Genomic DNA, 17,072 nt, shown 5'->3' with positions numbered 1-17,072 from the left:
GGTCCTGTATACTTTTCCTCATTTCATCATGATGTCTAGCTGAGTTTTCTTGTATCTCATTCAGTTTCCTTAGAATTATCACTCAAAATTCCTTGTCAGTCATTTCAAGGGCTTCTTGTTCTATAGGATCTAGAGCTTGAGATTTATTACCTTTGAGTGGTGTACTTTCTTGATTTTTCGTATTTGTGGTGTCTTTTCTTTTATGTTTATTCATTGTGGTGGGAGGTTTCACAGTCCACAGGTTTGACACTATTGCCTGACTGAGATGTTGCTGGGGTTGCCAATTTGGTATGGCTACCTAAGTGACTACTCAGTTGGCCACTAGTGCCGCACGTGTGTGGTTACCTTGGGTCTTGGGCCTCTCCGAGGAGCCACCTCTCTGGTTAGCTTGGACTCTGCCGGGCTGCTGGGTGACGGGGCGGTACTGCAGGGTGTCGCTCCTGCCACTGCCAGTTCCCTGCTGCTGCCGCTGCCGCCGCTCATGAGTCTGATTCCTAGTCCGTCTGAGAAGTTCCTACTCTCTCTAATAGATCCTTAGAAGCATCTTTCTCCTCTTTGGGCTTGGTCACCTTTCCACTCATAGATCCCAGCTTGCTTGACAAGGTTCGCCCAGGAGACGGAAGTCCTCGCCGAGTGGGCCGGACTTGGGAGAGTGCTTAGGGTGGCAAGTCGCGACCGCCAGCTCCCCTTAGTGTGGCTCGGGGAAGAATCCACTTTTGCCCACTGCTGCCACCACTGCCGCTGCCTCCTCTGTCTCTCCCTACACCCACAGCCCGCTTCCTCGCTCGTGCTCTGCTTCCAAAAAACTCTCGGGTCCCAGAGAGCTGAATGGTAAGGCGTCTGGCTCTCTTGTCCTATTCAACTTAGAGTACTTGAACAGCTAGGCAGCTATCTGCATCTCTGCTACCCAAGGGAAGACACTGGAGAAACTGACCAGCCTCGGATGACATCTCCCTTTTTCACAAGTCTCAGTCCAACTGGGCTAGCTTTGGCGAGGGGACAGAGCCGGATCAGGAGTAGCTGCCGCCATATCAGGTAGGGGAGGGTGTGGGTCTAAAGGAGATTCTTAAAACAGAAAAGAATTGATAAGGAATCCAGGAACACCTAGAAGGTGTATGTAGCAGGTACTAACTTTGCTTTTGTTGTTATTATTTATTTTTCAAAATTGACAAATAAAAATTATATACATTTATGGCATACAACATGATGTTTTGAAATATGTATACACTCTGGAATGGTTAAATCAAACTAATTATCATATGCATTACCTCACATATTTATTATTTATTTGTCATGAGAACATTTAAAATTTATTCTCTTAGCAGTTTTTAAGATAACAATACATTATTATTAACTATAGTCACCATGCTGTACAATAGATCTCTTGAACTTATTCCTCCTAACTAAAATTTTATATCCTTTGACCAACATCTCCCCAATCCGCCCCCACCTCCCCACCTGCGAGCCTATACTCTGCCTCTATGAGTTCAACTTTTTTAGATTCCACGTAGAAGTGAGACAATGTAGTATTTGTCTTCTGTGCCTGGTTTATTTCACTTAGCATAATGTCCTCTAGGTTCATCTATATTGTTGTAAATGACAGAATTCCCTCTTTTTAAAGGCTAAATAGTATTCTATTGCATTTATATACCACATTTTCTTTATCCATTTATGGATTGATGGACACAGGTTGATTCCATATCTTGGCAATTGTGAATAATGCTGCAATGAACCAGCCATCCCTGTATAGGGATCTGAACCCATGGCCTTGGTGTTATCAGCATCACACTCACCCAAGTGAGCCATGGGCTGGCCCCCTAACTGCTTTTTATTTATTTATTTTTAAATTTTTTTTGTCCTTTTTTGTGAATGGCCACACCACGCTCAGCCAGTGAGCGCACTGGGGCCATCCCTATATAGGATCTGAACCCGCAGCGGGAGCACTGCTGCGCTTCCAGCATCGCACTCTCCCGAGTGCGCCACGGGGTCGGCCCCCTCTAACTGCTTTTTAATGAACCCTTTACCAGCTGGCCAACCAAGCCCCATTTCTTGATCAATGCATCTGATTGGAAATACCATACCTGTAGCATATTAAATTATGTTAATGTCTGGGTCTGCTCATGAGCTTTCTACAGAAATCTTTTAATCTGCATGTCAACCACTCTACCCAATGTTTATAAAACCATAGGTTCATGGAACACTGTAATATCTGGCAGTGTAATCCTTATTCCTATTATTTCCCTTTTGGATGGGTCATAGAAATAACAACAACAACAATAATATAGTCAATAATAAAAGACATCAACATGATCATGCTACCAGAAAATAAAGTTTCCCAAGGTTAAATCCTGGTCCTTCTCAGCCCAAAGCCCATGCCCTTAACCACTGTTTCTGTATTGAGTTTCTGTATTTCTGTTAGACCACACACCAACGAAGGGAAAGAACAACTAAGTTATTGTGGTCAGTTGATGGGTCTAACACATGTGATGCAGGTCTGATGACTCCAGTTTTCATCTAACCAAGCCGTTACTATGTTTTGCTCTTCTGAAATATTTCCTTCGTAAGATCAATAAGAAATTGCTTTACCCATATCAAACTAGTATGAAAATAAAGAGAGGAAATCATGTAGAAAAAAGGAAATAATGAGACGGAACCAAAATTCACTTCTTGCTGCTAAATATCCAAATGCTGTTTCAAATCTTCTATTTAATGGGATAGAGCAGGCAGGGTGGGATGCTAGTAACACATTCTAAATCCTGCTATGTGCCAGATATACTTTTTGGTCTCTTTTTCTTCTTACTAGTTTGTGAAGAAGCCACCCTTAGTCCCAACTTACAGATGACCAAGCTCAGACACAGAAGATAACTAAATTTTTCAGGAGCAAATATCTACACCCTGCCTTCTTCAGTGGCCAAGTAGCAGCCTTTCATTTAGACAACGGTACTTCAGAGCTTAAGGACTGATAGTGGAAAACTTCCCCACTTTGGAATCTGGGCTGGGTCATGCCTCCATTGGTAATCACCACCCCTTCTGTTGATAAAGACGATGGTGGGGATGGAATCCTGTCCTGTGAGCCAAGAGGCCTGGGTGTGGGCACCACATGGATTGGCCAATTACTGATATGTTGAACTGGACCCAGGAAGCAGCACAAGCTGTTGCCCTTTGGAAAGGGAAGCTGAATGATAGGCTATTAACATGAACACAACTACTCTGTGTGTGGTATTTAACATTTCGTTTCACTTTAATCCTAGCAGTTTTACCCAGGACCAAAAATTATCTCCATTAGTTGGATCAGGGAACAGAAATTAAAAGTTAAATAACTCGGCTTAGGGAAACAACCTTATAAATTATTGCCCTATTACTCAAAACCTGGAATTATTGAAAAGATTAAGCTTTTCCTTTCTGTTTTGTGAGCTGATATTGGATATACATTAAGCCATTATTATTCCATTGAACTCTTGAAAACAATGTGCTGAAGTACTTTTTAAATACAAAAAACCATTATAAATTCCATCCATAGCTAAAATAGAAAAAAAAAAAAAAAAGAGTGTGAAAGCTTGGGAGAAATTATTTTCAATTTATATTCAATCATGGATTTTATATTCTTGATGTATGCAGTACTGTTAAACAATAGAGATAGGTCAATGATATCAAGTGACAATGCACATGAAAAGCAATATAAATCCTCCAAAACACTTGGAAACACAATAAAACAAGTAAACAAAATTAAAAGTAACTACATTTAGTCAATCAGGTAAGTCATAAAATTAAATGTAAAATACAGTTTTGTTTTAGTCCTTTTTGTGTTGCTATAACAGAACTACCCGAGACTGGGTGATTTATAAAGAAGAGAGGTTGATTTGGCTTACGATTCTGGGACAGCTGCATCTGGCATGGGCCTCGGGCTGTTTCTACTCATGGAAAGTGGCAGGCAGCTGGCGGGTACAAGCAGATCACATGGTGAGAGGACGTAAGAAAGAGAGGAAGCAAGAGAGAGAGAGGAGGTTCTAGGGTCTTCTAAACAACAAGCTCTCGAGGGAGCTAATAGAGTGAGAACTCACTCATCAATTCCCCCTTCTCCAGGGAGAACATTAATCCATTCATGAGGGATCTACCCCCATGACTCAATCAGTTCCCAACACTGCCACATTGGGGATCAAATTTCCACATGAGTTTTGGAGAGAACTATACATCCAAACTCCATCATTCCGCCCCTGGCCCCCCAAAACTCATGTCACTCTCACATACAAAATACAATCATTCCATCCCCAAAGTCCCAAAAGTCTTAGCTTGCTCCAGCACCAACTTAAAAGTCCAAAGTCCAAAGTCTCTTCTTAGACCCAAAGCAAAAGTCTTTCCAGCTGTGAACCTGTAAAAACAAAACCAAATTTATCTACTTTCAAGATACAATGGTGGAACAGACATTGGGTACACGTTCCCATTCCAAAAGGGAGGAATAGACCAGAAGAAAGGAGAAACAGGCCCCAAACAAGTCTGAAACCCAGCAAGGCACACATTATGTCTTAAAGCTCCAAAATAATCTTCTTTGACTCCAAGTCCTGAATCCTGGACACAATGGGGCATCTGGGCCCCCAAGGCATCAGACAGCCTCACTCCTGCAGCTTTGCCAGGCACAGTCCACTGGGCTGTGCTGGTGCCTGTGGCTTTTCCAGGCCTGCATTGCACATTACCAGTGGCCCTGAAGTTCTGGGGTCCTAGTGGCAGCCCTGCTGCCTTGGCTCTACTCGACTTTTCCCTAGTGGGGACTCTCTGTGGGGGCTCTGACCCCACTTTCCTGCTCAGCATTGCTCTAGTAGATGGCCTCTGTGCTGGCTCTGCCCCTGCGGCAGGTCTCTGCCTGGGCTCCTAGACTTTTCCATATATCCTCTGGAATCTGGGTGGAGGCTGCCATGCCTCCACTGCTTTCATGTCCTGCCGGCCTGCAGACTTAACATAACATGGACACGAGTGGGGCTTCAGGCTTCTACTCTCCAGAGCTGCTGCATGAACCACACTTGGGTGGACCATTTTAGGCAAGGCTGTTCCAGCCAGAGCAGCTGGGATTCAGGGAGCAGGTTCCCAAGGGCAGCTGTGTCCCAGGTCTGTCCTCTGGAACAACTCGGTCTTTCTAGGCCTGAGGGCCTGTGATGGGTGGGGCACCCTTCCAGACTTCTCAAATGCCTTTAGGACATTTTCCCCATTTTCCTGGTTATTAGCATCTGGCTGACTCACCACCAAGGTAATGTCCTTAGCAACCAGTTTATTTGCTTCACCCTTGCATTTTTCTCCAGCTCTCACCTTCTCTACCACATGGCCAGGCTGCAAATTTTCCAAAACTTTATGCTCTGTTTCCCTTTTAAATTCTGGCTTTACATCATGCCTTTGCTGCCATAACTCAGTGTAGGGTGTTGGAAGTAACCATGCAGCTTCCTTAGTGCTTTGCTGCTTGGAAATTTCTTTGGCCAAATGCTCTGGTTCACAACTCTTAAGTCCCACCTTCCACAAAGTCCAAGGACATGCATACAATGCAGCCAAGTTCCTTGCTATGGTGCAGCAAGGGTTATCTTTTGTCCAATTCCCAATAAGTTCCTCATTTCTATCTGAGACCTCATCATCCACATGGTCTTTACTGTCCACATTTCAATCAGCACTCTCATCACAACCATTTAACCAGTCTCCAAAATCTTCCAAAGTTTCCCTCATCTTTTTGTCTTCTAAGTCCTCCAAACTCCTCTAACCTTTGTCCATTACCCAGTTCCAAAGCTGCATCCACACTTTCAGGTATTTGTATAGCAACACCCCACTCTTCAGCACCAATTTTCTATATTAGTCCATTTTGTGTTGCTTATAACAAAAATACACAGAACTGGGTAATTATAAAGAAAAATGACATTTATTGCTTACGGTTTCTGAGGCTGGGAAGTCCAAAGTCCATCTGGTGGTGGTGGCAGTGTCCCAGGGGTCTCACATTGCAAGATGGTGGAAGCAGAGAGAGAGAGAGAGACTCTCCTCTTCTTTTAAAGCTCTCAGAACCATGCCCTGACCACCATTTTTAATTCATTCACTACTACATGGTCCAACAACCCATTCACTTATTCAAGGCCCCACCTTACAATTACCATAATAGGATTTCCCACACTCTTAACAGTCACAGTGAGGGCTAAGTTCCTATTACATGAAACTTGGGGGACATAACTCAAGCTCCAGGGAGTTTTGAGGGGACATAATTCAATCCACTACAGGTTTCACTATTAAAACTATGTATATATATATATATACAAACACAGGTTTATAGGTATGTGTATGTGATAAAACACAAAGAATACTACATAAAAAAAGCCTGAAGAATAGATAGCAATAAATTAACAGACTGTATTATGGAGGAGGAGATTTTGGGAACACAAAGCATAGACAAAATAATTCTCATGTGTAATATACATTTCAATTATGTAAACATATGTAAAATATGCCTCAAACAACAAAAAGAATTAATCAGAAATATTACAAAATTTTTGAAATAATGTTTTGTAAATCAGAAAAACCTGTGAATTGAGTCTGTGAATCTGTAAATGATAATGCAGAAATATATTTATTCACTTAGAATCATGGTCATATGCTGTTGTTTGAAAATAGCACATTAAAAATATTTATTTAGTAATTCAGCATGTGCACATTGGGTGGAGAACAAAAATTATCTTATAAATTTACATTTCTATAGTATTTTAAATATAGAAATTTTATTGTATAAAATATTGACAACAAAATACTTATGAACTGATTAAAAATATGATACTCATATATTTATGTAAACATACTCACAGTACATTGTATTAAGCATAAAAGAAGTAGATCAAAACAATTTGACACTATGTCTACATGTGTACATATGGGATCTGTGGGTTTCTGTCTCAATCTATGCTGTGGTTTGAATGTCCCCTCAAGCTCATGCTGGAACTTAATCTCTGATATGGTATTTGAGAGATAGGGCTTTTAAGAGGTGATTGGATAATGAGGACTAGGACTTCATGAATGGATTAATCCATTCATGGATTAATGGGTTAATGAATTATCACGGACTAGACTGGGGGCTCTATACAGAGAGCAAGTGAATGTGTTAGAACACTCTTGCTCAGCCTCTCTTGTCATGTGATGCTGTGCACCACCTTGGAACTCTGCAGAGACTCTCTCCAAAAAGGCCTTTGCCAGATGTGCCTGCTGGAAATTCCCAGCCTCCAAAAGGGTAAGAAATACATTTATTTTCTTTATAAATTGCACAATTTCAGGTATTCTATTATAAGCAACAGGAGCACTACTTATAACAAGTACTTAAAAATGTGGAAGCAGTTTGGCACCGGGTCATGGGAAGAAGCTGCTCGAATTGGAGGAGCAGGCTAGGAAAAGCCTAGATTCTAATGAAGGCTTAAAAGACAAGAAACTAGGGTAAATTTGAAACTTCTTAGAGATTGGTTAAATGGTGGTAACCAGAATGCTGACAGAAACATGCACAGTAAAGGCCATTCTGAGGAGGTCTCAGATGAAAATGAGGAATAGCTTATTGGAAATTGGAGAAAGGTCACCCTTGTAATGAACTGGCAAAGAACTTGGGTGGATTGTGTCCATGCCCAAGGGTTTATGGAATATGGAACTTAAGAGTGATGAATGAGGGTATTTGGTGGAAGAAAAAATGTAAGCAGCAATGCATTCAGGCTATTGCATGGCTACTTTTTTAAAAAAATTATTTTTATTAGCATATTCATTGTTACAAATCATACTTACTTTTTACCCCCCTTATCCAATCCCCTCTCCCCCTTATATTCCCTCCCCCCCCTCCTCCTTCTAATAGCCATAGATTTGTTCTCTCCCTCTGATAGACTGTTTCTCTTTTGGTTTGTTGCCTAGATGATCTGTCCAGCACTGAGACAGGTGTGATTAAGTCCTCCCCTATTATTGTAAATCAGATGCTTCTTCTATTACCCTGGAGTGTGCTTTGTTTGCTTTTGGAGAGTGGACTTCTTTATTTTTTTTTTCTCTGCTGGTGCCTCTCCTGGCAATGCAGTTGAGAGTCTGGTGTGCCATCTGCATGCTGGCTGTGACTGCTGCTGTAGAGACTAGCCATTTTTGCAGCAGCCATGGCAATTGTGGTGGCTATGGTGGGCTACCTGCATGGAAATGGTGTTTTTGGTGTGCTCTTTACCTGGTTGCAGCTGGGTTCAGCTTTCCCCGGCTCTATGCCTTAGGCTCCCAGCTGGGGCCCAGGGCAGTGGTGTCAGCCTAATTGTGGCTGAGTTCGGCTTCCCCCTGCTCCATGCTTCAGGAGCCCAGCAGGGCCCCAGATCAGTGGTGGCATCCTGCTTTGTTGTGGCTGGGTTTGGCTTCCCCAGGCTCCATGCTTCAGGACCCTGGCAGGGTCCTGGGGTGGTGGTGGCAGCCTACCTAGTTGCAGCTGGGTTTGCTTCCCTCTACTCCATGCTTCATTCTAAGATGTTGCAGAGCAGTTTGGGGTGGGGAGGGAGGAGAGCAGAAGGGGGAAAGAAATAGGGTAGGAAGACAAGGAAGGAAGGGCATGGAATTGAGGCCTGTGGCACACCCCCCATTTTGGCAGGGGAGACTGGGAGCCTCCAGCAGTGACTAGTTCATTGCTGGGCTAGATGAAGATGCCAGGGAGGTGTGGCTGAAGCCCTTGGCCCCCCACTGCCCTGACTTGGGAGCCTTGGGTACTTCCCATGGTGCTTTGGTGGTCACCACTGGGCTGGTTGTGGATGTTAAGGGGTAGTGACTGAGGCCCTAGGCCCTCAACATCCCTCACTTGAGATACCTGGGGGCTTCCAGTCCTTATAGGTTTTATAGGTGTTCTTTGGCAGTTTTAGACTTTTACTAGTTAATATCAAACTTTGTTTCTGATCTATGGGTATTTTGGGTTTTTTTTTCCAGCTCTGTGTTGGATTATTCACTATTCCCACAACTTAAACTCTGCACTGGAACTAATTTGTTGTCCTTTGCTTACTTCTAAAATGGAGGAACTTCCTGTGGGGACCAGCACTTGAGCCCTGTAGTTGAGCTAAGCTAAATTGCTTCATCATTGCTGATTCACTGGGAAAGGCTTTTTGTGCAGCTCAGGTTTCAGTTGTTGACCTTGTATGTACTTCTGGGTCTTGGAAGGTCTCGTCAACCTGGATTGTGGAAAGGTCTGGTCTGGGTCTGAGTCTTTTCAGCAAACTGCACCCATTGCAGTTCTATATTCCTGACAGTCTCGACTGAGTAGCCCTATGCTGATTGGGAGGCAGATCAGCTGTCTATGCTGTACCCTAACATTCCCCTGGTGGGCCTGTCTCCCTCACTGCCCTCACTCCAAATACTTCCCATGGGACAGACCATGTGCCAGTCCCTTGTGATGCCTTACCAGACTCTAAGTGGCTCCTTTTTTCTGTTGTCTGTGGCCCCTCACTCCTATGTGGGTCCATAGGAATGCTGTTAGTGGTCTTGCTGGACTGGGGGCCACTAAGGCCCTCTTTTCCCCTGTCACCTCCACGCAACTTCATACAAAGGGCACAGCTGCAGTTTTGCCCACTATTACTCCCTGTGCTAACCAGCTCCAGACTTGAAGTGGCCAGGATTTGAAATGGTGGGAGTGATCCTTTCTTTCTCTCATCATGGCTTCTCCTGTCTTCATGAACTCCCTAGGTCTCTCCTCCTCTTTTCCTGAGCTCTAGTGGCCACAGCTTGGCTGTCATTGCTTTTCAATAGTTATAAATTGGTCAATTTGTGGGAGAGAGTGACACTGGGGACTGTCTATTCCATCATCTTGATTGGGAGGCATGGCTACTTTTAACTGCATACAGTAAAATGAGAGAACAAAGAGATGACTTAAAGATAGAATTTACAATTAAAAGAGAAGCAAAACATAAAAAAATGGAAAACTGTCTGCCTGGCCAGATAAAGAGTGAAAAAGTGTGTTTGGGAGAGGAAAGCAAGGGTGTAGCGCAGCAACCATCTGCTAAGACTAGTACACAGAAAAGGGATCATCACAAAAATGGAAGAAAGACCCTGAAGGCATGTTAGAGATCTTCCAAACTGCTCTTTCCATCACAGGCCTAGGGTGTAGGAAGACAGGATAGTTTTGGGGAACAAGCCCAGACCACCTTCCACAGGCTTGCTTCCTAGAGCCACAACAGGACACTGCTTCCCAAATTCTAGCGCAGAGTTCCTCAGCTGCCCATCCTCTGCAGAGGATGCTGTTCATGGAGTCAGGGGAGTTTATTCTTTAGCTTTAAGATTTAATGACTGCCCTGCTGGGTTTCAAACTTGCATGGGCCAATTACTGTCTTCTCTTCTGTTGCTCCTTTCTGGAATGAGAATTTCTGTCTTATGCCTGTCCCATCATTGTAGCTTGCAAGTAGGTAACTTACTTTGATTTTATAGACGGAATTTTGGATTTTGGACTTTTGAGGGGGTGCTGGAATGAGTTCAGACTTTGAGGCTATAGGGGTGGAATGAATATATTTGTTTGTAAGAATGACATGAGCTTTGAGGGGCCAGGGGCAGAATGCTGTGGTTTGAATGTGCCCTCAAACTCATGTTGGAACTTAATATGGTATTTGAAAGGTGGGTCCTTTAATGGGTTATTGGATAGTATATTAGTTCAGTTTTTCATTCTTATAACAGAATACTTGAACTGGGTAACTTAAAAAGAAAAGAGGTTTATTTGTCTCATTATTCTGGGACAGCTGCATGTGGCGTACACCTCAAGCTGCTTCTACTCATGGTGGAAAGTGGCAGGCAGCGAGTGGGTGCAAGATCACAAGGTATGAGGAGAAGCAAGAGGTAGGGGAGAGGTGCCAGGATCCATTTAACAACCAGCTCTTGTGAGAACTAATAGAGGGAAAACTCACTCACTACTCGTCCCCATCCCACCTGAGGGAGGGCATCAAGCTACTCATGGGGTATCTACACTTATGACCCAAACCTCCCAACACTGCCACACTGGGGATCATGTTTCAACATAAGCTGTGGGGGGACAAACTTATACAAACTATATCAGATTGTGAGGACTAGGCCCTCATGAATGGATTAATCCACTCATCAATTAATGGTTTAATGGGTTATCAGAGAGTAGAGTAGGGGCTTTATAAGGAGAGCAGATGAGCATGTTAGAACACTCCTGCTCAGCTCCTCTTGCCATGTGATACTGTGCACCACCTTGGGACATTGCAGAGAGCTCCCTCCAAGAAGAAGGTCTGCATCAGATGTGCCTCCTGGACCTTGGACTTCCCAGCCTCCAAAACTGTAAAATATAAATGGTTTCTTTATAAATTACCCAGTTTCAGGTATACTGTTATAAGCAACAGAAAACGGACTAATACAACCTTCTTTGCAGCAATTATTCCCACACCAGCTCATGCAGCTTTCTATTTGATTCACATAGGTGCTGAACTTTTGTCCTATGGCTTAAAGATCCCAGGGTGGGCATAAATATAGCAGGATCACCAACAATGTGTAGAAAATTCCAGAAAGTTTTGGCCTATAGAATGGAATTCATGCAACTGCCTCACTCCCCCCAAATCCCTTAGACCTTGCCAAGACCCTTGAGACTTTCACTCTTACAATTCAGACTCTGATCACCAGATGATATTGTTCTTCATTTTCTACAGGTTATTTTTTCTCTCCTCCAAAAGTGTAATTTTTATAAACAGAAAGAAAGCTTCCTCAAAGCAGATAAGGAAAAAATAGGTACAGCATGACCCCAATTCTCTTTGAAAAATTCACATGTGTATAAAAATACTGGAAGGACATATACCTAGCTTTGTTTCCTGCTCACTCCTACATCTGCAGGTAATTAATTTATTAAATATGCATTGGGTGTCTACTGTGTGCCAGGCACTGTCAGTGCAGTTCTACATGTGCATTCCACATCTTCCCTTTCCCTCTCTAGACCTGCAAAACTGGAAATGTCCACAGGGAGCAACATGAATGTTAGAGCCCACCCCATGGTGCACGACCTAAACAAACTCCATTCCATGCAAGTTTAGTTCAACTTTCACTCTGAGTCCTGATTCATCATCTACACAGGAAATGATATGGCTGAGTGGGAAGAGGTTGAACCTTGGGAAACTGAGGCATCTAGCACTTATAGGCTACCTTCTTCTTATAGGACTGTATGTCCATTTCTGTTACTTATAACAAAATGCTTGGAACTGGGTGATTTATAAGAATATCAAATTTATTGCTTACAGTTTCAGAGGCTGTAAGTCCAAAGTCCAGGGAACACATCTGGTGAAGGCTTTATTTGGTGGTGACTTTAGTAATGGCAGAGTATCATACTGCAAAATGGTGGAGCAGAGAGAGAGAGAGAGACCAACCTCCTCATTTGCTCTCCTTTTAAAGCCCTCAGAGCCATGTCCCTGACGACCACTATTAATCCACTTGCTACTGCACAGTCCTACAATCTAACCACCTCTTCAAGGCCCCACCTTTCAATTACCATAATAGGATTTCTCACCCTCCCAACAGTCACAGTAGGGATTTAAGCTTCAATGAGTTTTGGGGGGTAATCCAATTTACAGCAAGGACGTCACTCACAGATAGAGAGTGAAGGATGAGGTCACCCTTGTGTGGTTTCAGTCTTGATTCTTATCATGGGTGAGAAAATTCAAGTTTACTTTTTCCTTTAGCTTTTTGCTAGGTCAGAGTAGTGAATTTCCAAATTGGTTTTGTGTTTTTTTTCCCTGGGAGGGAGGTCCATCCCATTTATTCTTCTGAGGTTTATTCTTCTTCTGCTTCATGTAAGACCTCCTCTCCCAGTTGGAGTCACTGGGACCCAGATCCATAGAGACAAAAAAGAATAGAAATAAAATTCTCAAAGACAAGCACAGGACTAGGACTACACTCCAAACATCTAATTGTTTCACTCCTGATTGAGTGAAACAATTTTCACATATTTCTCACATGATGTTCCCCTCCCCTTAGCATTCCTCTTATCTCTCTTAGATAGTCTGTGACGAAAAGGCATTCTCATGCACTGCTGCAGGTAATGTCAAATGGTACAACCCCTGTTGAGGGGATCTGATGCTATCTAGCAAAATTACATATGTGTTTTCTCTTGTAACCAGTAATCTGTCTTCTAAGGATGTATCCCAAAGAAACAATGCAAAAAGACAAAAAGACATAAGCACAAGGTCCTTCCTGGCAGAACAATTTGTAACAGCAGAAGACTAGAATCATGACAGATGTCCAACAATAGGAGGCTGGTCGAGTAATCTAAGGTATATCTACACCCTAGAGTACCATGCAGGTATAGAAAGCAAGGAGAACTTCCTCTATGTACTGCTGTAAGTGATCTCTGGATACATTGTTAAGTGAAAAGCAAGGTGCAGAAAAATGACTACAGCTGCACCTGTCCAATACACTAGCTTCCAGCTACACGTGGCAATTTAAACTTAGTAAATCAAATTAAAACGTAATGATAAACTGAGATCTCAGTCACACTTACCATGTGTTAGATGTTCAACAGTCACAGGTAGCTAATGGCATTGTGTTAGACAGTGCAGCTACAGAACATTTTTATTTCTGCAGAAATTTTTATTGTACAATCCTGGTGTACAATATGTCACATTTTACCTATTAAAGGGAGTGAAAACTAATATACATATTGTATTTGAGTATATTTTTAAAAACTAGAATGTTAAAAGAAAGTGGGACATCTAGAATATCTCTGTTGATGTAAGTGTTCAAAAGGGCACTGGTCCTTTCCTCCCACCTAAGACCACAGATTGGTTTCCCACATACTTAAACTCCATAGTATTCATGGGTGGTTGGAAGCCTTGGGCATTGTTATCCTCTTGAACAGAAGAGGTTGGTGGAAGAGTAGTGACTTACCTAAAGTGACTTCATGATGGGACCCTGATCTCTTCACTCTTGTTCCAGGAACCCATCTAGCAGAGTCAATATCACACTTGGTTCTTCTCTATCAGTTCCTGGTTTGGGGGCAGAGTCCACACCCTTCTACGATGTTACACTACAAAACAGAGCAAGGGGATAAGAAAGCACATGAAATAGAGAGAAAAGTAAGAGGATGAGAAAGCACATGAAACACATGAGATGGAGGGGTGTCTTGCCTATCCCCACTCAGGTAACTGGCGGCTGTGCAATGATGCTTTTCCTCTTCCCCAGCTCCATACCACAACCCTCCCACACACAGCAGTGACACTGAAGCTCACACATAATGGAAATGTGGGCTTATCTCTGCTTGCTGTTACATTTCCAAGTATTCTCTCTGTAGTCATGCTATTACGTTAATGGCAAGGCTTCATACTGAGAGAATAAAGAAAGCAAAGTCGGAATAGGAAACTAATATTTTTGAGGGCCTGCTAGATGCCACACACTGTAGGTTGTTATTTTTAGAATTTTTCTCTTCAAGTCCTCAAAGTGATGTTCTGAGGTGGGCATCATTACTCCCTTTCTATATATTGGGAAATAGGCTCAAAGATAAAAATACATGCTCAAGGAATTCTAGGGCGGTATGAAATGAACACTGAGGCCAACTTAATGAGGCTTCTACCGGCCAATTCTGGGACAATTTGAGCATGAATATTGTATATATATATATATATATATATATAAAATGACAGTAGCAGGGGGTAACCGTTTGAGAAAAATGGGGATCTCTGAGTCACATTGATATGAATGAATGAGTGAGTGAATAAGTAAATAAATAAGGGAGAAGAAAAAATTCTGCCTTGTTCTCAAATGCCAACTAATAATTTTAGAAGAAATATCAGAATTGGAAAAGCAGTACTTCACAACTATCATAGTAATAAGCGATTCAGGCAAAAATCCTAAATGGATGCTCATTCTGTACCAAATCTCACAGCAGTTACTGAATCACTGTGGTAACCATGCTGGCCAAGGAAAACAGCTTTCCTGATCTTATCCCTAATATGTGTTAGAAGCTGAGTAGGACTGAGATGACCACAGTAATTAACCTCAAGGACACCTCACAATATACATTCCCGGGAGCTTCAGCAATATACAAACTAATACACACATATCCAAATATATCCTTGCTCTTTCTCTCTCTCTCTCTCTCATCATCTAAGGTCCTAGGAATTTTTGGAGGTGAATGTACTGGGGGTAAGAAAGTACAACCTCAAATTTTAACAGATTCAAATACAGCACACACATAAAGTGAAAGTTACTAAACCGTGTTCTTTTAGTGGGTAATTTTTCTGGACATAACCTGTAGAATTGTTTCTAGAACATTTTTCTTCCTAGTTTCAAGGTCCTAGGTCCCTTGGCAGGCCCTGAGGCACTGGTGCACTGTGCCTGGTTGTGGGAGGGAGGTCCAGTCCCCTTCTCCATGCCCCGGGTCCCTGGGTAGGCTCTGAGGTGCTGGCATGTTGTGCCTGGTTGTGGGAGGTGGTCTCATCCCTGAATCCATACCCCAGGTCCCTGGATGGGACCCAAGTCACTGGCTCAGTGTGCCTGGTTGTGGAAAGGCAGTCTGGTCCACTTCTCCATGCCCCAGGTCCCTGGGCGGGCCCCAAGGCACTGGCCTGGTGTGCCTGGCTGTGGGCGAGAGGTCCGGTCCCCTTCTCCATGCCTCGGGTCCCCAGGCTGTCCCTGAGGTGCTGGCATAGTTTGCCTGGAAGTGGGAGTGGGGTCCAGTTCCCAGATCCAAGCCTCCAGTTCCCAGGCAGGCCCCAAGGTGCTGGTGGTGTGCCTGGGCCGGAACTAATTTTTGGTCCTTTGCTTCTAACACAGGGGAACTTCTTGTGGGGACCAGTAATTGAGCAGTGTGGTTGACCTAAATTGCCGCTTTGCTGCTGATTCCCCAGGGAAGGCTTTTTGTGCAGCTCGGGGTTTAATGGTTTACCTTATAGGTACTTCCAGCTCTCCAGAGACCTGGTGGGTCTGTGTTCTGTAGAATCTGTGATCTGGGCCTGAGTTTTTTCATCAAACTGCACCCCATGCAATTCTACATTCCTGACCATTCTCCTCTGAGTGGACCTGTGCTGATTGGGGGGCAGGTCGTCTATCCTTGCTGTGTCCCAGTGCTCTCCTGGTGTTTCCATCTCGCCTACCGCCCATGCTCCAAACACTTCCTTTGGGACGGTCCCTGTGCCAGTCCCTTGCAATGACTCACCAGTCTCTGAATGGCTCCCTTTTTTTAGTTGTTCTGGCTCCTCGCTCCTGCATGGGTCCACGGGAAAATTATTAGTGGTCTTGCTGTCCTCGGGGCTGCCAATGCCCCCTTCTCCCCTGCTGCCTCCAAGTAACTCCATCTGAAGGGCACAGCTGCAGCTTCTGTCAGCTCCTGCTCCATGTGCCCATCAGCTCGAGACTTAAAGCAGCCACGGCCCGAAACACTCAGAGCAGCTTTTTCTTTCTCTCATTCTAGTTTCTCCCTTTCATGAACTCCATAGGTCTCTCCTCCTCTTCCCCTGAGCTCCAGCATCCCCGGCTTGGCTGATGTTACATTTTTATAGTTGTAAATTTGGTTGATTTTGTGGGAGAGAGTGATGCTGTGGAACGTCTATTCTGCCATCTTGATTGGATCTCTACAATAATAAAGTTTTAGATACCAGAATAAGAGTGACAAATAACAGAAAAAGCAATACGAATCAACACAAGCAAATATTTTTAAGTATGTAGTATTCATTAAATATAAAGTTTTATATCAGTAGAGAAGCATGCAGTACTTTAGAAACAGTGTTGGAATAATTTGCGAAGATTGATATGAGCCTTACTTTCTGATAAAGTAAATTTAATAAGGATTAAAGATTTAGATGTAAAACTAAAATATTAATGGAATAGAAGAAAATATACATATTTTAATTCACAGAATGGGGAAGATGCACAAAAGCTTAGTATAAATTATTTTCCAGAATATATACAAAGATTTCTACATATCAATAAGAAAAATTAAATAATACAATTATAAAAATGGGCAAAGGTTATGAATATTAAGGGCAGAGAAAATACAAGTGACCGCCTCACTTGTAATCATGGAGTTGCAAATTTAGACAAGATGAAATTCCATTTTTCTTCCATCAAATTGGCAAACTTTTAATTTAAGC

General features: G+C 43.0%; 1 protein-coding gene across 1 annotated transcript in view; it reads right to left on the bottom strand.

Moving 5' to 3' along the window:
* Window positions 1-17,072, bottom strand: part of NXF3 (nuclear RNA export factor 3) — a gene marked incomplete at its 5' end in the record, with an annotated part of 47,519 nt that overhangs the window by 8,808 nt on the left and 21,639 nt on the right. The window contains 1 exon segment of the mRNA XM_008592319.1: window positions 935-1,053. Coding sequence (XP_008590541.1) covers window positions 935-1,053 — 119 coding nt within the window.

This window comes from Galeopterus variegatus, unplaced genomic scaffold (genome assembly GCF_000696425.1).
Source record: "Galeopterus variegatus unplaced genomic scaffold, G_variegatus-3.0.2 Scaffold7775, whole genome shotgun sequence".
NCBI classification, from domain to species: Eukaryota; Metazoa; Chordata; class Mammalia; order Dermoptera; family Cynocephalidae; genus Galeopterus; species Galeopterus variegatus.
The sequence above is the reverse complement of the archived record's forward strand: the minus strand, read 5'-3'. Positions and strand labels throughout refer to the sequence as shown.